The sequence below is a fragment of the Mus musculus genome, chromosome 11 (genome assembly GCF_000001635.26).
Source record: "Mus musculus strain C57BL/6J chromosome 11, GRCm38.p6 C57BL/6J".
NCBI lineage: Eukaryota > Metazoa > Chordata > Mammalia > Rodentia > Muridae > Mus > Mus musculus.
Window position 1 is genome coordinate 65,805,816 of NC_000077.6, and position 24,338 is coordinate 65,830,153.

At 43.5% G+C, this 24,338-nt stretch overlaps 1 protein-coding gene across 7 annotated transcripts; it reads left to right on the forward strand.

The window, feature by feature from the left end:
• The first annotated feature begins 1,338 nt into the window (after positions 1–1,338).
• Zkscan6 (zinc finger with KRAB and SCAN domains 6) lies at positions 1,339–23,424 on the forward strand. 7 transcript variants are annotated; one of them, NM_026107.3, is made up of 8 exons: positions 1,360–1,446; positions 2,150–2,249; positions 8,550–9,036; positions 10,103–10,310; positions 10,674–10,765; positions 16,115–16,199; positions 17,010–17,123; positions 22,227–23,424. In NM_026107.3, the coding sequence occupies exons 3-8, from the start codon at positions 8,650–8,652 to the stop codon at positions 23,009–23,011; spliced, it is 1,671 nt and encodes a 556-aa protein (NP_080383.2). In that variant the 5' UTR covers positions 1,360–1,446; positions 2,150–2,249; positions 8,550–8,649; the 3' UTR covers positions 23,012–23,424. The 7 variants fall into 7 exon arrangements, with proteins under 7 accessions (XP_030101989.1, XP_006533780.1, NP_080383.2 ...); XM_030246129.1 differs by lacking the exon at positions 2,150–2,249 and having other exon boundaries at positions 1,339–1,446; positions 10,086–10,310; positions 17,013–17,123; XM_006533717.4 differs by having other exon boundaries at positions 1,349–2,249.
• The last annotated feature ends 914 nt before the right edge of the window (positions 23,425–24,338 follow it).

The window sequence follows — 24,338 nt, forward strand, 5'->3', positions numbered from 1 at the left end:
TGTTCGTCCTCCCTCATGGTACATAAACTGTAATACAACTCTAATACCACCTGTCTTACCTCATTAATTTTTTCCTACTTTTCATGACCCAGCATGCTTATTACCTGTGCATTTATTTACCTATTGCTCAGCTTTCTTCACAAAATAGTATTTTAAGGGCCAGAGCATTGCATGTGTAGTTCACTGCTATATCCTTATCGAATGGAATAGTATCCGGCTCCGACAAGGCAGCTGGTAAATATTTATGAAGTAAATGAAAATAGATGGCACTTTTCTATTATCTCCTCCGCTAAGTTAGATGTCTTCCTATTTTTAAAATGTGTTTTGCTTGTTCCGTCTGTTCAAAGAGTGTCATGCTTCTCCTCAATTGCCAGCTTAATTTTTAAAAAGTAGCTAAAGGGACAGTTCTAACTAGAACTGTCAGCTTGAATTTTGTGGATTCCAAGATTGCCTCTATTCTCTCCCTGAATTTCAGAAGGAAATGTGTGTATAGCCATGTCTCCATATTTCCCGTGGGAAAAGCCTCAGCTTCAGTCAGATTCTCAGAGGCTCATTGCACAACTCCAGGGTTTGAGTTACTCTGCTCTCCCTTGAATGTTGTTCAACTAAAGCCCAACACGCTTTACAGGAACCTTATTAGGGTCCCGACCAAACCACCTGATCTTGGAAGTGAAGTTCCTCAGAATTGAAAATAACCCACGAGGCGAGTCTCTAGCTAAATGTCTCTGCTCAATCAGCCAAGCTCTCCTGTGATAGACACTTCCGCCTCTGCCAGACTCGTAACCTGTCAACTACGTTTGTCTCTTGACGTCTGTCTGACTCACCGATTGCTTTAACCGGGATTGTGAAAGGTTTTCTAAGGAACTGCGAGCCTTTCGGCGCCAAGGACTTACTTTGAGTACTCGCTGAGTTCCTTTCCTACTGATCAGTTTTTCAGGCGTGTGCACATACCATGCTCCCCTCGCCCCTGCCGTGTTTCTTCGGAGATGTCCACCCTTCTAACCATGGTCTAGGGGGAGGACGCATCTCTATTCCAAAGCTGTCCTGTCTGTCAGCTACTCATGACTGAATACCTGGATTTGGACAGGAGGCTTCTGTCAACTGGGCTTAGTGATAAGAGGTGACTGCTGTGGCCCAGCGCAGGACGGTCTGAAAATGGGCGAAAAGGCTGTAGGCTCAGCCTGGGTTAGAAAACCCGATCTCGAGGAATGAATGCTGGTGGGAACCCGGAGCTCCCTGCTCCCTGCGAGGGGAGGGGTCAGACTCGGGTCGTGAACTGGGACACTTCTTGGGGAGCCAATAGGAAAGCCGGTCTCAGGTAGTCCCTCACTCGCCCCGCCCCGCCCCGCCCCTCGCTCCGCCCCGGCGCCGCGCGTCGCCAGGGCCGCGGATGCGCGCAGCCGTCCAGCTTCCGGAAGTGCCTCGGTGAGGGTGGTTAGGGCCGAGGTAAGCGCGTAGTTTGGGCGGATCGGAGGGCTAGCCGAGTCCTGGGGTCAAACCTGAAGTCGCTTCAGCTCGCGCACTGTCAGGAGCGAGCTGGGGCGGGGACAGCGGTCTCAGCCCCGTGCCTGTCGCGCTCGCGGACGGCAGGCGCGTGCGGGGGAGGGGACTCGGGGCGGAACGGAAAGTGGACTCTTCCGGGTTGCTCGTCCCAGGAGAGGGATCGGGTCTGTCCGGACTCCGGTTGGACACTGCCAGGTGGCTAACCGCTAGTTACTGGCCCTCAGTGATAACCCCAGCTACCCCTTGCAAACCCCCAGAAGGCTGCCCTAGCTCTTCCTGGGCTTGAAACGTTGCTGCTTGGAAGCCCTGGAGGATCCAGAGCTGTTAACTTTGTTTTTTGTTTTTGTTTTTGTTTTAAAGATTTATTTATTATTATATGTAAGTACACTGTAGCTGTCTTCAGACACCCTAGAAGAGGGGGTCAAGTCTCATTACGGATGGTTGTGAGCCACCATGTGGTTGCTGGGATTTGAGCCATCTCTCCAGCCCACTTTTAATACTTACTTTACAGGGCTGTCAGGAGGGTCATCAATGGCACAAGCAAAGCCTACAGTGGTCTGATAAACAAAGGGCCACCTACATGTGCAACCCTGTGTGCAACCTACGTGTGCATAGAAAAATTGCATTTCACTTCGATTTCTTAAAGCGTCGGTAATACAAATATAACTGATAAATCACGAGTTTCTTCTGTGAGGAGTGAGAGGTAGAGTCTCATCCGGACACAAATCCATACGTCTCTCTATAAGGTAATTTAATTTTGAGTAAATGGACGCCTTGTCACAGATGCCTGGGTGGTAGCCACCAGTTGGCCTCTACTGCATGAAGTAGTAGTATTAATATACAATTTAAATGTGTAAGATTTAGTTTCCCAGAATAGCGCTTCTTGAATAGTCTCCAGATTTGTGTTAGGAACTAATTCTGATCAATCTGACAGGTAGAAATTTTACTGACTGAAATTTTATTATTTTTGTAAAACTCAGGAAATCATTTAGTTAGTGAAGGGGTTTTGTGTATTTCATTTCTAAAAACAGAGCCTTCTTTGAAAGTTGTCCTCCTAAGCCAGTGATTCTCAACCTTCCTAATGCTGAGACTCTTTAATGCAGTTCTTTTCATGGTGGTGACTCCCAACCATAAAATATTTTTTGTTGCTACTTCATAACTGTAATTTTGCTATTGTTACAGATTATAATTTGAATATCTGTGTTTTCCCATGATCCTAGGTAACCCCCCATGAAAGGATCTCAACTCATAGGTTTTGAGCTGCTGTTCTAAGCTCATAACATTTGGTCAACTGTGATTTCAGGATCATTTTGTGTGAAAATATATTGTAATTTCCATTGCGATGTCTTTGACCACTGATTACTAATTTCTACAAGTTGGGATTTCAAGATCCCTTATTGGTGTTGATTTCTCATTTAATTACATTCTGTCCTGGCTAGTTTATGTCAGATTGAGTCATCTGAATGGAGAGAACCTTAGTTGAGAAAATGCCTCCTTAAGATCTGGCTGTAGGGTATATCCTTAATTAGTGATTGATGGGGAAGGGCCCATGGGTTGTGAGTGATAGCATCCTGGGCTGGTGGTCTTGAGAGTTCTCTAAGAAAGCAGGCTGGGAGGAGGAAGCTAGCAAGCAGCACTCCTTCAGGGCCACTGCATCAGCTCCTGCCTCCAGGATCCTGCCCTGGTTGAGTTCCTTCCTGTCCTGACTTCCTTCAGTGATGGACTATGATCTAGAAGTGTAACCTGAATAAACCCTTTCCTCCCAACTTGCTTTTTGGTTGTGATGTCTCATCATCATAATAGTAATAGTAACTCTAATTAGGATATCGTGGTTACAGAATACATACTTGAAGTTTCCAATTGTATGAAATGTGTGTACATGGTTTGTTTTCCTGAATATTTCTTATGGACTTCATTAAGCATACTAGAGCTGTGGGGTTTAGCTTTGGTGGGTACTAGAAGTCAGGACAGCACCTCACTCCTTTAATATCAGCATTGGGGAGGCTGATGCATGCAGTGTGATTGTCTTGAATTCCAGGCTAGACTCTGCTCCAGAGACAGACCCTATCTCAAAACAGCGACAGCCCCAAACACCTATCCTCAAACACATACCAAATAATCAACAAAAAAATTGATACTAGGTGTGTCTACACTTCTATTTCTTGATGTTCTGACCCATCTATTTTAATGACATGCCATCTTTTTTGTTTGTTTGTTTGTTTGTTTGTTTGTTTGTTTTGGTTAGTACTATTGTAGCTACACTATTTATTATTGATGAGCCAACACATTTCTCAAAATGAAATGACAACCCCCTCCTTTGTCTTTGTGTTGGCTAGTTTTATGTCAAGTTGGCACAAGCTATCGTCAACTGAAGGGACCTCAATTGAGAAATTGTCTCCATTAAGATAGGGCTATAGGCAAACCTATAGGGCATTTTCTTAATTAGTAATGAGGGAGGGCCCAGCCCGTTGTGAGGAGTGCAACCCCTAGTGGTACTGGGTTCTTTAAGAAAGCAGGCTGAACAAGCCAGTAAGTAAGGTCTCCATGGTCTCTTCCTGCCTCCCCGGTTCTTTGCCTTTTTTGGGTTCTTATCTTAACCACTTTGGATGCTTAACTGTTAGGTGAAAAGTGTTCCTGAAACCCTTTCCCCCACAAGTTGCTTTTGTTCACAGTATTTCCTCACAGCAGGAGAAACTAACAGATCTTCCAGTCAGCTTGATCACATATACTAATGTAGTCATACCGGTTTTCATATGCTTATGCCACATTCTGTTTTCATATACTATGCCAGCTCCTTGTAGTAGCAATCAAAATTAGGCTCAACATCTGTGGTTTATTCAGTTCAAGCACATAAGAAACACTAATGAAAAAATCGTAGGCACAAGTTTTTATAGAACTGGAAACTTCAAGTATGTATTCTCCAACTACAGTCTAATTTAAATAGAAATGTATTCATGCAGAAATATATTCATTTCCTTAATTTTTATTTTTAAACTATTTCTTCTGCCTAATAAATTAATTTGTGGTGCTGCGCATGGAAACCAGAATTTTACACAGGCCAGTCAAGTGCTTTAATCACCTGGCTACATGTCAGGTTATCGTGTCTTTATATTTACAATGTCTCTTTCAGATAGCATATATCTAGGTCTTGCTCTTTAAATCTGAAAGCTCTGTCTTGTAGTGTGAATGTTTGTCCCGTTTACACTTAATGTAGTTTATAGATGTTGGCTTTTACTCTACTGCATTGTCTTGTTTTCCATCACAATTTTTCTCTTTTCCTGTGATATTTCTGTTTTTTTTTGTTATGTTTTAAGTAAGTTATTTTTTATGTATATATGAGCTTTTTGCTTGCATGCATGTTTGTGCACCTTTGTGTGCTGGGTGCAGCAGAGGAGGCTAGAAGAGGGTGTTGGATCCCTTCAAACTGGAGTTCCAGATAACTGTGGGTCACTTTGTGGGTGCTAGGTACGGAGCCTGGGTCCTGAGTCGTCAGAAGATGAGCCAGTGCTAACACTATGCATCCTTAAGCTTTACGTAGAGTTTAACCTCTCAGGGTCTCTGTCATTGTGCCAGTTTTTATAGCCCAGTTCAGATCTGCCGGTTCTCACCTCTTACTTGACCCTCCCCACTTCCTACCTGGCACCCCTTCACACCCAATTGCTTCAGATTTTCTTTTTCCGATTTGGAAAGTCACATCTATATTAACAAAACGGATTCGTTAAATGTGTCCTCCCCATGCAATTTTAATATCTCTTAGGCTACTATTTTCTGAAAACCTTAAATGACATCATTTTGTATTTGTTTTATACATCAGTACACTTTTGCTCTTTTCAGACACACCAGAAGAGGGCATCAGATCCCATTGCAGATGGTTGTGAGCCACCATGTGGTTGCTGGGAATTGAACTCAGGACCTCTGAAAGAGCAGTCAGTGCTCTTAACCGCTGAGCCATCTCTCCAACCCTGACATGTTTTATTCGTATATGTATGTGGCTGTACACAGTGCACACGTGGAGTCAGAGCACAACAGGAGGAATTCAGTTCTCTCCTACTGTGTGGGTCCCAGAGGCTGAACTCAGGTTGTCAGGCTTAGCAGCAAGTGACTTGGCCTGCTGAGCCATCTCACAAGCCCTCATCTGCCTTTGAAGGAGGTTATCAGAATTAAAAAAATATATAGCATTTGTATTCACCAGACATTGACTGTTTTTGCTTCTTTTTATTCTTTTCTGAAGATAGGAGTTTTCTAGCAGTAGGAGGAATGAATGACCTTTATTCTTGTAGTGGAAATTCACTAGTGACAAATTTTCTGAGTTCTTTTTGAAAAATTTGTTCATGGCTGTGTGTGCATGTGGCATGTATGGTATGTGCAGTATGTGTTTGTGGTGCATGTATGTGTGGTGTATGTGTCTGTATATGCCTTTATATGTGTGCATGGTGTATGTGTGTGTGTGTCTGTGCATGAGTCTGCAGTGTGTGTATGTGTGTGCATGTGTGTCTGTGTGTGTGTGTGGTGTGTGCTTAGTGTGGACTGTGTGTGGTGTGTGAGTGTGTGGTGTGTGTGTGCATGTGTATGCTTTAAGGAGGACTGAGCCCAGAGCCTCATGTATGGTGGACTTGCATTCTACCTAGCTCTTGTAAACTGTGTATTTTAATTGTAGTTGTTAAAGGATGTTTTTGCTGGATTTGGAGGTTTTGTTTGTTTGTTTGTTTTTAAGCCCTTGACCATGTTGAAGTTGGTTTTTGTTGACTGCTGCTTTTTCTTGCCTTAGATTCATATTTCCTATTTATTTGTGTTTCTAGTAATCTCGTGTTACATTCTGACTCTCAGAGTGGGTCCGTGAGTGATGCTGAAGGCCAGTTATGTTCTTGAGGAATGTTGCTGTTTATTGGAGCAGGCAGCTAGGCTTTATCTTACACTTTGGTTAAGCAAATCTTTGGAAGGAGCAGGGTGCTTCCCCATAGCTTTTCACGCTGATGAAATGAAACTGCTATCTGTGGATCTGGTGGCAACTCCGTTTTAGGTTTTGTTAGGGCAGGTGAAAGTGGGTCTTATTGGAAAACCGCTCTTTGGGTTTTTGATACAGGGTTTCTCTGTTTAGCCCTGGCCATCTGGAATGATTATAAAAATTCCAGTGCCACATTCCTGATTGGCCTTTTATTTGTGTTCTGCCCTTTGTTAAACCTTGGTGTTTTATCCTGGTGATAGGCAGCCTCAAGCCTGTCCCGGGGCTTAGGGGACACCCCATACTGACATCTGTCTCTGTTGGCAAGTTCCTCCCTGCTGTGTTCTTCAGAGCAGACTCACTCCAACAGCTTCCAGCTGTGCTCATGTCTCCTCAGCCTATTGAAACATTGTGCTCCACCTGAGCTCAGCATCCTCCCCTCTGGCAGCAAAGTTGTCCCCACATAGCCAGCAGTTATGGCTGTGGGCTTCCCTCACCAGTTTCTCTCAGAACTGCATTCTCACTCGCTCCATGGACTGCTTAAAAATGGCTGTCTCACTCGCTTTCTCCAGTTTGGGAATTGGGTGTAGCTGGCCAACTAGTTTGTTTTATTTCACTTATTTTGCCAGGGCCAGAAATGCAATTCCCCAAATATGTAGTATTCTTTACTTTAGTAATGTTTCCTTAGTACCACTGAGTACTACCTGAGTATGTGAATGAGGTATGTAGGCTCTTTAAAATAACACCCCCCTCCCCCCCATGCATCAATTTAGAGAGGTCCTCATGAAAACCACATGCCATTAAGCTGTTCTTACCTCTCCTTTTTTTGTATCCCTGAAAGAAAATTGCTTTGGTTGGTTTTTGAATGTTACACTTGTCTTTTTTTTCCCCTCCTTTTCCTCCTCCTCTCCATCCTTCCCTCCCTCCCTCCCTTCCCCTCATGTCTGTCCTCCTCTTGTCCTTTTAATTTACTTTATTATTATTATATACATGTATTTGGTGTGTGTGTTTGTGTATGTGTACATGTGTCCACACATGTAGCATTAGTGTTATAGAGAAATGGTGATTGTTAGTATCTTCCTTTATGATGTTTTAAGGGTCAGTCCAGTGACCCACTCTTATGAGCACCTGTGACAGAGTCAGCTATTAACGGGATAAATGATCCTTTGAGAGCATGTTAATAATAACTTTAGCTCTTACTGCTTTCCTTCCCACTGCCTCATGTGCTGTCTTCTGAATCCTGAAGCTGTGTTGGCTAGCTTTGTGTCATTGTACAAATACCTCAGATAAACAACTGTTAAGGAGAGGGTTATTTTGACTTATACTTGGAACTGTAGGTTTTGGTTTATGGTTCCTTGGCTCTATTGCTTTAGTCACTGTGCCAGTGTATAGATACTAGGGATTGAACCTAGGACTTGGCTCATGTGAGGTAGGCACTGTACTCTCTGAGTTATATCCTCAGCCCTGAATAGCGTTATGTAGTAGCTTACAGGTACAGATATACAAAAGTATGTGTTTACTTGGAAACTCATAGTGAAATGATTTTGTGTGCCCATTTCTTTCATGTTTTTCTTTTAAAAAATTTAAAATTTTATTGAGTATGTGGGGATAATAATGCACATACTACAGTGTACACATGGAGGTCAGAGAACAACTTTTGGGAGTGGCTCTCTCTCTCTCTCTCTTTCTCCATGGGCTCAGGGATGAAACCCAAGTTGTTAGGCTTAGATAGCAAATAGTTTTATTTGCTGAGGCATCATGTCAGCTCTTATTTTTCTGTTTTGAAATAGGGTCTTCCTACCTAGCAGAGACATACCTTGAACTTGTTATATAGTCCAGGTTGGCCCCACACTCACCATCTTCTAAGTGCTAAGATTACAAGTGTGTGCCACCATACCTACCTATATGGTACGTTCTGTTCTTCTATAGAGTCTCTGGACATTTGAATACCAATAGAGAATATAAATGTGGGCAGGATAAAGCTGTATACTTTGCTTTGTACCTTCAAGTTTACAGCCTCTCAAAATAGAATTGTATACATGCTGAACAGTTACAGACCTGTGTGTTGTTTCTGACCATGTGTTGTTGTATTGTTCATATACAGCATCGGCTCTCATTCCTCAACATCCTAGAAGACACAGTTCTCTCCAGAGACTGCTCCATCCTGGACGCCTCTCACCTAAAAGATCCCGTGAAGCCAGACAATGCCTGTTGACTTGGGGCAGGCCCTGGGCCCGCTTCCTTTTCTGGCCAAGGCTGAGGATGCCACATTCTCTGCATCAGATGCTACCCAGCAAAGAGAGCTTGCCAACCCTGAGACTGCTCGCCAGCTTTTCAGGCAGTTTCGTTACCAGGTGCTATCGGGGCCCCAGGAGACCCTGAGACAACTCCGGAAGCTCTGTTTCCAGTGGCTGCGGCCAGAGGTTCACACCAAAGAGCAGATCCTGGAGCTGCTCATGCTGGAGCAGTTTCTGACCATCCTCCCCGGGGAGATCCAGATGTGGGTGAGGAAGCAGTGTCCAGGCAGTGGACAGGAGGCAGTGACGCTCGTGGAAAGCTTGAAGGGAGAACCCCAGAAACTGTGGCACTGGGTAAGCACACCATCTTGCCTGTGAGTAATGTCCAGGTCCTCTGGGCTCTCTGGTTCATTGTCTTTTCTTTCTTGACAGTTCTTATGACCCCAATTATATAGGGGTCATAACTGTAATAACTAATAAATAATAACTAAGGGGTCCCAAACTAATAACCAGTCCTTTGATTCTCTGATACAATCCAAGTATCAGCAAGTCAGTCCAGTTCTGATGGCTGTCTACACAGGACCAGAGCCCGGCCCCATTTCAGATGCTACCCACAAATGCCACGACCAGGTGTCTTAGCAAACTGGTTGTCCAGTTTGATGATCGGTGACCTGTAGGACCCAGGAATATGCCTGTATTACTTTACCAGTTTGTTATACAGAGTAAAACTCACAAGCAGATAAGTGGGAGAGAGAGACAGACAGAGTGCTCCCTAGTTCTCTTATAGTCTCTTCCCGCTTTCTCAGAACCTCGGGGAGTTCACCAACTGGAACTCCAGACACCCCATTGTTTATATCTTTTTATTTTCTGGGGGGTCTCACCATTCTGGCACAGTTGCTTAACTCATTTGCTATCAGTGATTGAATAGCCCTCTCCTTTCCCTGGAGTTAGGGGTGGGGTCAGCTGAGAGTTTTAAGCCTGGAATCCCATGATTGCTTCTTCTGGCAATAGGCCCCCTTCCTGAAGCTATTTAAGGGGCACTATGAGTTGGCTGCCCAGCAAGGACTTGGCGGTGGGTGAAAAGTCTGCATTATGCATGATGGAAGATTCCTGTGCTAAAGACAGGGGTTCAAGGAGCTTTCTCCAGAACAGAACACCAAGACCACAGTTTACCCTGAATTTAATTGTTGGAAGCTGTCTAGGAGAACCTAATATTAGCAGTATGATTTGAAGGGCTCTCAGACCTGGTTCAGGCCTCAGTTTCTGGTCTGTTTTTCTGGGTTAAAAGGGGCTTTTCTTTTTCTGTACCTGATAGCCATTAAACTGTCTATCTCATGGTCTGTTGTAGAAGGCCAGTTCCATTAACTCTGAGCAATCTTGACTCTGCATCCTTCGGTAATTAGTGCTGTTTGGTGTCCAGATCAGCACCCAAGTTCTAGGACAAGAGATTCCATTCGAGAAGGAGAATTTGACACACTGCCCTGGGGACAAGTTGGAGCCTGCACTGGAGGTGGAGCCCTCACTGGAAGTGGCACCTCAGGACCTGCCCCTTCAGAATTCATCCTCAGCAACTGGGGAGCTACTGAGCCATGGTGTGAAAGAGGAATCAGACATGGAGCCAGAATTAGGTGAGGGGCAGTTAACTGTTGTGCTATGTGGTAGTCTCTGGGAGAAACTTGGGGGCTGTGGTTAGTACGGCTGAGTGTATGGTGAAACAGTATAATGCCCCTGGAAAGTGTGGAAATGACGAGATCTGTATTTTAAACCATTCATGACTGGGTCGTACCATTTGGGGTTTGGTTCTTTGGAGGGAGCTGGGAGAAACATGGGTGAGACAGGAAGTTTGGAGTAGCGGGTGGTAGTTGTTAGTATGTAATCACAAGTCTTTGAATTTGATTGACACTGCAATCTGTTCTAATTTGTGAGGAATTTCACGGTGTCCCCTGGGGAGTGGTTAAGGGACTCTGAAAGCCTTCTATTCTTTGCCACAGCTCTGGCTGCTTCCCAGCTTCCTGCCAGACCTGAGGAGAGGCCTGTTAGAGACCAAGAGTTGGGAACAGCAGTTCTCCCACCACTACAGGAGGTGAGCAGAGGTCCTCGGCCGGTGTCCCCTGGCCCAGGAGGGTTGGTGGGGACATGGCTGCATAGGAGTTGCATAGCCACTGCTGCTGTCCCATAAAGAGTTGAGTCCCAGCTTCTCTCACCAGACATCTTGACAGATGGATAATGGAATCTGGCCTCTGGGAAGAGATGCAAGTTGCTTTCCCTGGTAGTTTCAGATTTTTTTTTTTTCATTACTTTGAGCTCATGCTAAGAAAGGGCTATTTCATTTCCTAATATAAGCTACCCACACAGGAGTCTGTTAGAAACTTGGAATGGTTATTTTTCATGGGTGACAGGTGAATTTTTTTCTCTCTGATATCGTAGAGACAATGTTGATACTCAAAACATATAGTTTAGTAAGTTCTGGTGTATGTATGCAGCCCTAAAACACAAGCACAATCAGGAATAACTATCTCCCTCACGTGCTTTTCTTTAAAAACATCACATCTTAAGTTTTTCTTTGAAGGTTTTTTTAAAACATATTTTTATTTTTATGAGCTGTTTTGTCTGGGATGTGCCAGGTGCATTTGGTGCCCACGGAGGCCAGGAGAGGGCAGATCCCAGGCGCTAGAGTTACAGATGGTTGTGAATTATCATGTGCATGCTAGGGATTGAACCCAGGTCTTGTGGAAGAGCATCCAGTGCTCTTAACTGCTGAGCTGTCTGGATAGCCCCTTTCTTGCTGTTTGAGTTCTTGTCTTCTGTCACTTGCAGTACCCCAGCCACCTTCTATTACCACATATTTATATTTTCTAGAATTTTATATAAAATGCAATTTTATGAAATAAGTCATCTTCCTTTCCCCTACATATAACATATTATTTCCTCTGTTTTTAAAATGTCTTCTTGCTGGGTTTGGGTTGTCTATCTACCTACATCTCAAGCAATTGCTGGGTTATCTTCGTTTTTATAAATATTCTCAGGATGCGGTTATTTGGACAAAGATTGTTCTATTTTGCTCAGACTTTTAAGGTATGTGGTGTGTGTTCTTTCAAGATGTCTGAAACTATGCATAACATTGTACATCATATGTACAGAGAGACTGGGCTCTTCTGTTATTCCTCTGATAGAGATTGATTTGTAAGTTAGGAAAGGTGAGTGATTTACATTGACATCTAAGAATGGAATAAATCTAGCATGCTCTGTAATGAGAGTTGCATGAGTGTGGAACCCTGTGTCAGTCTGTCTTACTGTAACTCCGTGCTCACCCTTTATGTGCAGATAGCACAGACTTGCATGCTGAGATGGAGTGAGGTGGGTAATAGAACTCTCACCCACCATGGCTATAACTTTGGCAATTCATGGTGTGACAGCAAAACTAGTACTAATGTTTTCTCTCACTCTCTCTCTCTCTCTTTTTTTTTTTTTTTTTTTTTACCATTGTATGGGTAGAAGACTTGTTCTAACTGTAGAACTCAGCAACTTCTGTGCGTGGCTTTTTCCTTAGTGAGTAGAGAATGTTTTCATTTTCCAGTTTATAGTACATACTTCATGACTTCTCTCAGGCATGGCCACCATCTCTTGCACTTCGCAGAGCTTCTCTTAAGTAAAATAAGGGCAGTTGAAGAGAAGCACTGATCATACAACTGTGGGTCTGTCAGCAAGCAGAGCTGCTAAGTAACAAGTGTGTGGGCAGTGTATGCAGAGGGATGTCTTGGTGGGCAGTGAATGCAGGGGCATGCTCTGGTGGGCAGTGTGTTCAGGGGGATGTCCTGGTGAGCAGTATCTGCAGGGTGGAAGTGCTGGTGAACAATGTATGGGTGGATGTGTTGGCTAAATTGACGACTCACATCCTGCTTGAAATTATGTCATCCACTCAGAATGACACACAGTTGCTGGGTGTGGTGGCACACCTGTATTTCTAGCCCTTTTAAAAACAAAGTGGTATGTGTTGTAGATTCAAGGACAATTTAGACTACAAAGTGAGTTTCAAGCCACAGTGAACTGTACTGAAGACACTGTCTCAAAAAACAAGCAGACAGATTATAAATGAAAGAATGTACAACTTAAAGCCTAGGAATTATTTATGAAATATTCCATTTGATGCTCTCAGTCATCAGTTGACAGTGGGTAACCGAAACCTGAGATGTGAAAATAGAGATGGGCAGGATTGTGGCTGAGCACCCGAGAAGTCTGCTACCCAGGGCCAAGGTTCATTTGAAAACTGTCTACTGATTCCTTTTTCTTTGCCAGCAGTCTCATCCCATGGTGTTTACTTTCTGCAGTACTTTGTAAATCCTGGGTGTTATTCCCTGTGTGAAGTGTGGCTCATAGGGATTTCCTCCCATCCTGGGGCTGTGTGTTCTGCTGCGTTGTGTCCTGGCTGTGCAGAGGGTTTGGATTTTTATGAGGTCCATCTGTTGGCACTTGGTCCTTGATTGTTTCTGACAGTTCCTATGCTGGCAGTGTTCTATTCAGAAAGTTCTTGTCTACTCCAGTGTCTTGAAGAGTTGTCCCTGTGGTTTCCTCTACAAGTTTCAGCACTTAGGGTTTTAAATTAAGGTCTTTGGTTCATTTTTTAGTTGATTTTTGTACAAGGTGAAAGATAAGAATTTAATTTCACCCTCAGGTAGATAACTGGTTTTGCCAGCACCATTTATTGAACAGCTATCTTTTTTCCAATGTAACTTTTGGCCTCTGTGGTAAAAAATGAAGTGTACATAGCTTTGTCATCTTACTTTTAGGTCCAGTAGACCTATACCATTGGCGCTAGTTTTATTTTAAAACCAAGCTGTCTCTCTCTTTTTTTTTCAACAATTTATCATTTCATTTATATGAGAACACTGTAGTTGTCTTCAGACACACCAGAAGAGGGCATCGGATCCCGTTACAGATGGTTGTGAGCCACCATGTGGACGCTGGGAATTGAACTCAGGGCCCCCAGAAGAGCAGTCAGTGCTCTTAACCACTGAGCCATCTCCCCAGCCCAAACCAAGCTGTGTCTTAACTTTATGAAAGGACTATTGCTTCTGGAGTATGTAGGGACAGTCCAGAGAATTGGTTAATATATTTAAACATTACAGACAGCATCCGTTACCTGTTCTGGATAACTTGAAAGATCAAGGCCAGGCATGGTGGGCACTTGCCTGTAATTCTAGCACTCAGAAGCCTGAGACAGCAGTATTAGCATTTCAGGCCAGTCACAAAATAAAACAAAGAACAAATATGATGATTACATACACATACACAGTGCCTGTATTAGGTAATTGGTGACTGACTATACACACCGGGTATTTGTATTAGTCAACTGGTGACTATACATATTTACAGCTCCTCGGTTAGCCAATTGACAAGTATAAATATGCACAGTGTCTGTATTACCTGATTAGTAGCTCCACACACACACAGTACCTGTTATGGCTGAATGATGACTCTATATACACACACACACACACACACACACACACACACACACACAGCCCTTATTAGCCGACTGGACTGGCAATTATACACATACACAGTGCCTGTATTAGCTGATCGGTGACTATATACACATGATGTATTAGTTGACAACTGCCTACCAACCACTGAGGTAAATAAGTCATCCTTACATATCCCAATAACTGCCAACCCCAACCATTATCAGCTTTAGCAAAACTTTCATATTTATTTAATGGAGTTCTTTGAAAAATTAAGGGAAATTTAAATAATCCCCTACCTCCAGTTTTGTCTGTTAATTTGAAGTTTCGATAATTGTTTCAGAATGCAGAGGGGATGTGATTATCATAGTATGTCATTATCAGAAGCTCTGACTGGGTAGAGTGCCCCTACTCTATTTGAGTTGACGGTGGCATAGCTGATAAGCCCACAAGATGGTGCTCTTTCCGCTTGGGAACAGGCTTTTCCATCAGAGCACACAGTGGACTTTGGGACTTTGAAAGGGAAAGGTACAGCTGCTGGTACCCTGCATCTAGAGTAGGGTTGCACTCAGGCCTCAGCTTCTTGGCAGTGTTGGAGTGTAGCTTTCAGCCATGGGTGCCATGCTCAGTGACTCTGGACTGTCAGTTGGCTGACGGTGATGTTGGAGCTTCCAGTGCTTGGGCTCTCTTGCTTGCCGCTTCACAGAGCAACAACTGTTGCAGTGCCCTGGGGAATGTCCAGTGTCCAAAAGCTGCCATCATGTCAGGGGCTTGCATGGCATCCTTTTCCCTGACAGCTCTCAAATGAAGGGCTTGTGGGTTCGACCTGAGGACTCCTGTTTCCAGAAGTTTCATTCATGTAACACTAACAAAATAATAAGTTTAAATTTAATTTTGTATTTACAGTATAGTTAAGAATTTTGAACTTTTGAGCATTCTGATGTTTTTCATACCAAAAATTCTCTTCTCCTTTCCCTGACTTCTCTCTCGCACGCTCAGTCTGCTAATTGCAGACTTCCTCTCTCCTGGAGGCCTTGCTGACGCTAGGTGGCAGACTTGCTTTAGGACTCTGGTGAGAAGCTCACGGTGTCCTGTGGTAACAGAGGTGCTTGGATTTCTTCTTTCAAACTTCCCAACACGCTTAGTGCAAACGGCCAGCAGGTGGGGACCAAGACCCCAAAAGGTTAAGTCACTTGCCCACGATCACACAGTAGAAAGTGGTCAATCTGGGACTTGAGGTCTAGTGTGTACACTCCACAGAGTGCTGCCAGTTACTCTGGGTTGCTAATGTCAGCTTCTTTGTGGGGAGAATGAAATTTAATTTTGCAAAGTAGATGGAATTGAGGTGGGTGGCCTTTCCTGTGTTGGGTCTTCAGCCTACAGTTGAAGAGGAGAAAGGCTACTTTGTCTAACAGTGGAGCACTGAGTAAAGCCAGCTTCCCTGAGTAAGCCGTTGAGGGACTCCAGGTGGATGCAGTTGTGACTCCTGATGCCTTTGTCTTGGAATCAGGGCTTACAGCTGTCAACTCTTGGTACCTTTTCGCTCATTTACAATGACCTTTCTCACTAATTTCCCTTTCACTGTTTTCCCTTTCTTTTGGATTTCTAGGTTGCTAATAGTGGGGATAGCTGGCACCCAGTGTCAGAAGAGCTACGGCTCTTGAAAGAGACAAGAGCAAGGGTCAGGGTGTGTGGTATTCTTCACTCCTAATTTGTTTCATAGAACCAAACCAAACCAAAACCCAGAAGTGCGCCCCTAATGTTTTATCAACTGGGCAAGCAATGGGGATCTGAGACCTGTCATCCTCCCATTGTTCTCTTTGTCCTTGACAGGGACTCACTTGCTCCAGTGAGTTCTTAGGTCTCCTGTTGACCAGGGTCCACAGCGCATGCCTTCCTCTCGGCTTTCTGTGGTTTGGAAGCAGGTTTAAGCACCTTCATTGGAATGATACATCTGTGATTTCCCCCAGGAGCAGTGGAGACACCTGGATTCTACTCAGAAGGAACAGTACTGGGATCTCATGCTGGAGACCTATGGGAAAATGGTCTCAGGAGGTGAGGGCATGTTGTCCACCTGATGAGAGGAGATGAAAAGACTGGGAAACTGTTAGGTATTCTCTGTGCATTCCAGGAGGCACCTGTTGAAGGGGTGTGTAACAGAAGGCATTGGTGCTGCTATAGAAAGTTGATGAGTTAGAAACAGCAGGCATATAAGAATGTCCCAGTATTTAAAGTGTTCTGTTCTCCAGGAACTGCGTGATTGTGTTAACTATAGTAATACCTTTCATTTATGAAACACATTAAATGGGCGTGGTGATATTACTATTCCCCACCCTCCAGCCCCATTTTTCCCCTTTTGACACAGGGTCTCACTAGGTAGCCCTGGTTGACCTGGAAATTACTAGATAGATTAGGCTGCCCTTGACCTTACAGAGATCCACCTGTCTTTGCTTCTTGAATGCTGGGATTAAAGGGGTGTGCCACCATGCTCACCCATAGGATTCCCTTTTTAAAGATGTTGGAAGTGAGCATCATCAGATCAAGGACTTGCTCAATCTTCTACAGCTCCCAAGGGCTGAGTTAATGTGGAAGCAGGTGTTACTGGCTTTAGGTCCATATTCTTTTTCCTACTAAACTGAACTGCCTCATGCAAGATACGAGTCCCTGTTTTGATGTTTGCACCAGACTGCCAGTGGTCCCTGGGTCCTTGTCACCTGTCTAGATTCTTGTTTTCATGGCATTCACCATATGTCCTTATCATCTAGTTCTCTGGTGAGTGTATATAAGTGACTCGATGTCTGGGCTTCTCTTTTGAGCTCCCAGACGTCACTGTTTATCTAAGCCCACAAAATTTCTCTCTCTCAGTAGCAGGCATTTCCAACTCCAAACCTGACTTGACTAACTTAGCAGAATATGGGGAAGAGCTGGTGGGCCTGCACCTTCACGGCGCTGAGAAGATGGCAAGACTCCCCTGCAAAGGTCAGTGGTATCATAGTCTCTAGCCATTTCTGACCTCTGCAGATCAAACTGCAGGTGGTGGGTGAAGTAGTTATTGCATTAATTATAGCTAACTGTGATCTTGACTACCTGCAGTTGCTGGCTGCAGGGCTGTAGGTATATTTATTTAACCATGAAAGAAAGAGCACATGTTGGATCTACTGTCAGTCTTGTCTATTTCAATAGTTTGCCTTCTCAGAGAGAACTAATATTCAGACAACATGAGGCCAATATAGGTAGTTAAAATTTCCTCAGAAAGACTCCATGTAATAGCCAGTACATCAGTAAAGAAATTCAGAGAAAATACTTTTTGGATTTGTAAAAAACTTGTATTTGTTAGCCTGTGTTTATGACCTGTGTGAGGGTATGCTGTGCCTTTGCATGTATCCCAAGGCCAGAGCGCAGCCTCATGCGGCCATTTGCATGAGTCCCGAGGCCAGAGCGCAGCCTCATGCGGCCGTCTCCACTGTTGTGGGGGCCGTCAGGCTTGGGTAGAAAGCGCTCCTACCACTGAGCCGTCTTGCTGGCCCAAACCAAACTTTCTCAACCCAATCCCAATCAGTGCTAACCACCTACTTCAGCAAAATAAACAAACAGAAGAGTGTTCTATATGGTCTCTGTGGACCTGGACTTCATTAAACAGCAGCATCAATTGATGCTTAGCATGTTTGAAGACTGGCAATAAATCTGAATTTTTTAAATAGGTCACTCCCATGTGTACACACATGCCCATGTACATGTGTGTTGAATTCTAGAATCCTGGAGAAGGAAAAGGACTCAGATTATCCTTTTCCTAATGGAGTCTAATCATTTTCCTCTGCTAATGTACTACAGACAATAAGAGTTGATAGATATGGCTTTATTATCAATTGTTTTTTTGTTCTGGGAGTCACGTCAGATTTTGTACATGCGAACCACACATTCCACCCAGTTCTGATTTTAATTTGGAGCAGTATATTTACTATTTCACAAGAGTTCCTTTGGAACAATCGATTGACACCTTGTCATGTCATCAGGGAAGACAGGCGAGCAAACTTGGGAGAAGGCGCTTCATGAGTGTTTCCTAGAAAAGGAGCCTGGGAAGACTGGGGCTATCTGCTTCACCTCGTAGGATTAATATTATAAATTTTGAATTTTAAAATTTTTGGTATATGGGTATTTTATCTGCATATATCTACACCACATGCATTGCATGGTGTTCAAGGAGGCCAGAAAAGGCCATCAGATTCCCCAGAACTGGAGTGCACACAGTTAATGAGCTCCCACATGGGTGCTGAGAACAGAACCCAGGTCCTCTGTAAGAACAGTAAGTGGTCTTATACACTGAGCCTGTTATTGTTATTATTATTATTATTACCATTATTATTTTAGAGATGATTTTTTTGACATATTTATATTCCCAGTAAGAGTGAGTAAGAACAGAGCTTGCCTAACCTTTTAGCAGTTGGGTTTTATTTGTGATATTCAGCTCATTATATCCCAGCTGTTTTCTGTTTGGCTTGGGGTTTTGTTGTTTTTTTTTCCATCCATCCTTCTTGCTGACTTGGCCCCATTAGATTCTGCCTTGCATAGCCTGTCTTTATAGCTTGAGATAGAACTGAGAGAAAGCGTAGTAGAAGTAAGTGTGGGAAGATTAATTTGGAGGTCATGAGGACAGATGGGAAGAGAACACTTGGAGAGAGAAGCTTGTACAGGGCCTAGTAGGGGTCCAGGTTTATAGGGAGAGAGACTGAACTGGGGCGGAGGCTACTGCATCAAGGTAAGAGAGGACCAGTTGGAAAATCCAACAGCTGGGCAGACTGCCAGATGTGTGGTAAGGCCAAGTGCAGAAGTCAGAGAGAAAGGCTGTCTTTGACCATGTGAAAGGAGAGTTCACAGTGAAAGCAGATCAGCAGGGTCAGCCTCAAAAAGTTGTAAACTGCATATGTAGTCAGGATACCCAGGGAATAAAACAACAGCAGAAAAGTAAAACAAAACAAAAACCCCAAACCAGTTGCGTGATTCCTAAGTAGATATCTTAACAGCAGAGGAGAACAGGGAGCCGAGTCGGAAGCGATACCTCGGGAAGGAGCCCAGGAAGCTGAGGTTGTCAGGTCGCTTCTGATGAAGGAGGCAGCCGGGATCCCTGGGCAGGAGCTGCTTCTCTGTGCAGGGCTGTGAGGGAGCTGCTGGAGAGCTTTGCCTATGCTGCTTAACAGAATAAGCTAGAAATCAATTTTAAATTTGCAAAAATAATTTGCAAAGTAGACACAAAGAAGAAAAAACATGAGTGGATATTTTATTTGCAGTCTGTTTGGATTGGAAACATTTTTCTAAGCATAGAGGTGAAAAAATCTTTGAGGAAAAGATTAACAGACTTATAATAATAATTTGCCTATAAAGTAAAAATAATTCTATACATCAGAATAACTTCAAACAAAAGTACTGCAACAAAATTGGTGTAAAACATTTTTGTGAATTTGATAGATAAATAATGGTCTGTTTTAATTTTTTTTAAAATAGAGAAAAGTTAAACTAAGTTGATGAGAACAAATTACTTTTTTCAGTAAAATTTGGACATCAGTCTTGGAGTATAAAAAGTAGCTCCCAGATGTGGGAGGAAAAAGATTTATCCTTTTATCACTGAGGAATTAACATTTAAAATAACAAAAATCCGTTTTTCACTGGTCTAAATAGCATACATAGAAAAAGCATTCAGTACTCAAGTATTAGCACCCTCCCATTTCTCCTGCCTAACAGCATAGCAGAAGACGGGAGAGCCCTGCTGAGAAAGTCAGGATGCCAGGAGGTGTTAGGAACTGCGGGGCTGGAGAGATGGCTCAGTGGTATAGGATTCATGTCGAAGAGCTGGGTTTGGTTCCCAGGATCTACATAGCAGCTCACAACCACCTGTAACTCTCACACACACACACACACACACACACACACACACACACACACACACAATAAATCTAAGAACAATTTACCAAACCAAACCAAACCATATTGTTCAAGCCATTAGGTATTGCAGTTGTGCTCTGAGGAATTCCTTTAAGGCATTGATCAGAAAATGGGTAAACACTTATGAAAAGAATTGCTTATTACAGTGATATTTATTGTAGTAAATAACATGACTAAGGGCATAGGTTTCCACAGTGGGGACTTCCTAAATTCACAATATATTTATTATTATTTCCATGGTGGCTGTTAATGCACTCTTCTTTAAAGACAGCAGACAGTACTTTACTTTGAATGGGCTCTGTCTTGGCACTCAGAGAATGAACATGTTTAGTTCTATCTCTGATCGGTGCGTAGGCCTGGCAGTTCAGGTAAGGTGAGAATAAAAAGAGAGAAGAAAACAACCTCTTGTTTGTTTTTGTTCAGTTTGGTTTAACTTTTTGAGGCCGAGTCTGAGGTAGAGCTGCTGGCCTTGAACCTGTAGCTCAGGATGTTTCCTTGTTTTTGTTTTTTGTTTTTAAGGATGAGTCTTGCTCTGTTGCCTGAGCTGCCCTTGAACTTGTGATCTTCCTGCCTCACCTTCCCACCCAGGAATTATAGGTGTATGATGCTATGCCTGGCACTGAATAAAATCTCAGATTTATAAGGATAAGGTAATTTTAAAGAGTTTAAATAAACCTTCCAACCAAAAGAAAAAATTAAAATCTTTACCAGATCAATAATAATCAGAAACCTGCATTATGAGAAAAGGCATAATTGTCTACACAAGTTACTAAAGCATGTATAGCTAGATGCGGTGTCCAGGGCTTGAATTCCCAGCTACCCAAGAGGCTGAGCAGGAGTCTGACCTGAGCTTAAGAGTTTGAGGGTAGCCTGGGCAACATAGCAAAACCAAAACTACTTACATAAAACATATATAAATAGCAAGGCACATAGAACTGCTCTAGTTAGCTGGTGTGGCACAATATAGCCTTATTGCATTGAGCCTACAATAAAATTATGGATACAATAAAACATTAATGAAGTTTATTGACTAAACTAATGAAATTTATTAACTAAATTTTCAATTTCTTGGGCGGTAATGGTACATGCCTTTAGTCTCAGCACAGAGGCATGTAGATCTCTGTGAATTCAAGGCCAGTATGGTCTACAGACCTAGTTCTAGGACAGCCAGGACAACACAAAGAAACCTTGTCTCAACACGTCCCTCCCTGCCCCCCATAGGTTTCTTATATGAGAATTCATGTTAAATATTAAATAGACCAGGGTCAATATTTACTATATAAATGTTATCTAGCCAGATATAGAACTGTGTTCAATATGACATCAGTTTTATCTAAAAGTAGGCTATACATATGTGCATGTAAGTGAAATTAGACTGGAAGTCCAGATACAGTGGCACTTTAATCCAGCACTCAGGGGGCAGAGGCAGGCAGATCCCTTGGAGTCTGAGGCCAGCCTGGCTGATGAAAGTTCCAGGCTAGCTGGGGCTGCATTGTGAGCCCAGTGTCGTATATCCCATAATAATTGGTAATGCTGTTGGGGTTGATTTGGGTTTCTTACATGTGTTTATTTTCTCCTCCTAAATTCTTCCTGTGTTTATCTTTTATATATAATCAAATAAAAATCTTGGGGCTGGATGGCTCAGCATTGAGAGCATGTGTGCTGCTCTTGCAGAGGATCTGAGTTTGGTTCCCAGCACAGATGTCTGTGACTCTAGCTCCTCTGTGGGTACCTGCACTCGTGGATGTACATATGCAAGCATACTTACATACACATAATCACAGATAATAAGAATAAACCTTAGAAAGAAAACCAACCATCTTAAGAAGCACTGACCGTATATAACTTTGGTGGTTGGGCCTTTAAGTGCATACTGTCTGCTTGTAGAGGAATCAGAAAAGCTCACTAGAAGCCAGTGCTCTTCAGAATGAGTGGCTCGGCTTCAGAGCCAATTGATGTAGCCTTGAACCAAGCCCAGGCAGAGTGAGTCTGGAGTGCTCAGGCACCTGGGTGATAGTTTTCTTCCACATTTATTGATACCCTTTCAGTAAAAAGAAACGTGATGCTGGCCTGGCACCATCTTTGCATCATTTGGATAACAGGGCATAGCAGTTACTGCCACTTAAACCTTCTTTTTCCTTTCAGAAGACAGACAAGAAAATGACAAAGAGAACCTAAACTTGGAAAATCACAGGGACCAGGGATGTCTGGATGTTTTCTGTCAGGCATCAGGTGAGGCTCCACCACAGACTGCCTTGAGTGATTTCTTCGGTGAGAGTGAGCCGCATCGCTTTGGAGGAGACAGTGTCCCAGAGGCTCTGGAAAACCATCAGGGTGAGGGAACTGGGGCGCATCTCTTTCCTTATGAAAGGGGCTCTGGGAAACAGCCAGGTCAGCACATACAGAGCTCGTCTTTGGGAGAACTGACTGCCTTGTGGCTAGAGGAGAAGAGAGAGGCCTCTCAGAAGGGACAGGCCAGATCCCCCATGGCCCAGAAACTGCCCACTTGCAGAGAGTGTGGGAAAACCTTCTATAGGAATTCACAGCTTGTTTTTCACCAAAGGACTCACACGGGAGAGACATACTTTCATTGCCACATTTGCAAAAAAGCCTTTCTACGAAGCTCAGACTTTGTGAAACATCAGAGAACTCACACAGGAGAGAAGCCCTGTAAATGTGATTACTGTGGGAAAGGCTTCAGTGACTTCTCAGGCTTGCGCCACCACGAGAAAATCCACACAGGAGAGAAACCCTATAAATGCCCCCTCTGTGAGAAAAGCTTTATTCAGAGGTCAAACTTCAATAGACATCAAAGGGTTCATACGGGTGAGAAACCTTATAAATGTACCCACTGTGGCAAGCAGTTCAGCTGGAGCTCCAGCCTTGACAAGCATCAGAGATCACACTTGGGGAAGATGCCCTGCCCATAGCCACGTCCCCAGGTACTACAGTCCACTGCAAGCCTGCTCACCTCTGCCTGGAAGAGCTTGGACCAGAAACGACCTCCTCCTCTCTGTGTGTTGGAGGGAGAGGAGCTGGGCACTGTTTTGATGTGGAGGGGATGTTGTTCTGAGTTGAGTCTAGTTTTTCTTTTGCACCAGGAAATAAAACAGTTTTTGTTTGTTTCAGCTGGCCTCCTATTTTGGACCCCCTGGGAAAGACATGCAGTGTAGATAATGACTTTAGTAGCTCTCCAATGAGAGCCTGACTGGCTTCTAGAGCAGGCTGTCACAGAAGGGGAGGTAGGGTCGACTGTGAGTGCATGCCATCTTTGTCAGACTGGTGACAGAGTTCCTGTCTAACTGTCCTTTATTTGAAATAAACTGAGCTGAGTTGGTCTCTATCTTCCTTGTAGCTGCCTTGTTCACTGTGTTTTGACTCTCACTTCTGAATATACAGTTTTCATAGAAGAGCCCATGTGGGGACAGAGCTCCAGGACCACCCCCTAGAAACCTATCAGGTTGGTCATGTAGCAGAAAGAAACTAGAAAGCAAAAGCATGGGCCATGCTGGGCAACCTTTACCTCAGGTAAGTCTGCCTGTCACGTGGTCACATGGCTCAACTCTCCTCCTTTCTCCTGGCATCCTTCTTGAACTGTTATTGTTGCCAGAGTGTTTTATGTTTTAAAATGTTCTTTATTACCTCATTTTGCCTGTAGGGTGTTAGGAAGAAATCAATAGTATCGATCTAGTTTTTAATACTGCCCAGGACTTTATTAACATATATATGTCTAACCTGCCCATTTGTCCTTGTAATCACAAGTTGTATATCTCAAAGTTTCCTTCCTTGGTACAGTGAAACTTCTATCAACACTCCCATGTACCCCTCCTGACTCCCATTCAAATTCATGCCCTCTATTTTTATCCATGTTAATGTATGCATGCAGAAATCTCTATCTCTATGTATATTAGAATCTCCTCGAATGACCATTGCTTTACTATGCTGAGTAGTTAGTTAGGTCTCCTTTTTGTTGAGTGGATTAGAGAGCTATTGGTTACTGCCAGGATGATGTGTGCTGCTACTACAGCCTTAGGGTTATTGTGCCATGCTGGTGGCTGATGTGGTTTGGAGGGGCTGTGTTGGGAGGTGGTGTAACTGGGTAGGACTGTTGGTTGCCTCTCATCTTTGGTACCATGAAAGTTACTTCGCAGTTCAGGTCAGATGTAACTCAGGCGTCTTTGAGCCCTATTTCTGACGTGCATAGTATTTGCAGCAATAGGAACCTCTACCTCTGGTGGTAACTAAGAACAACAGCGT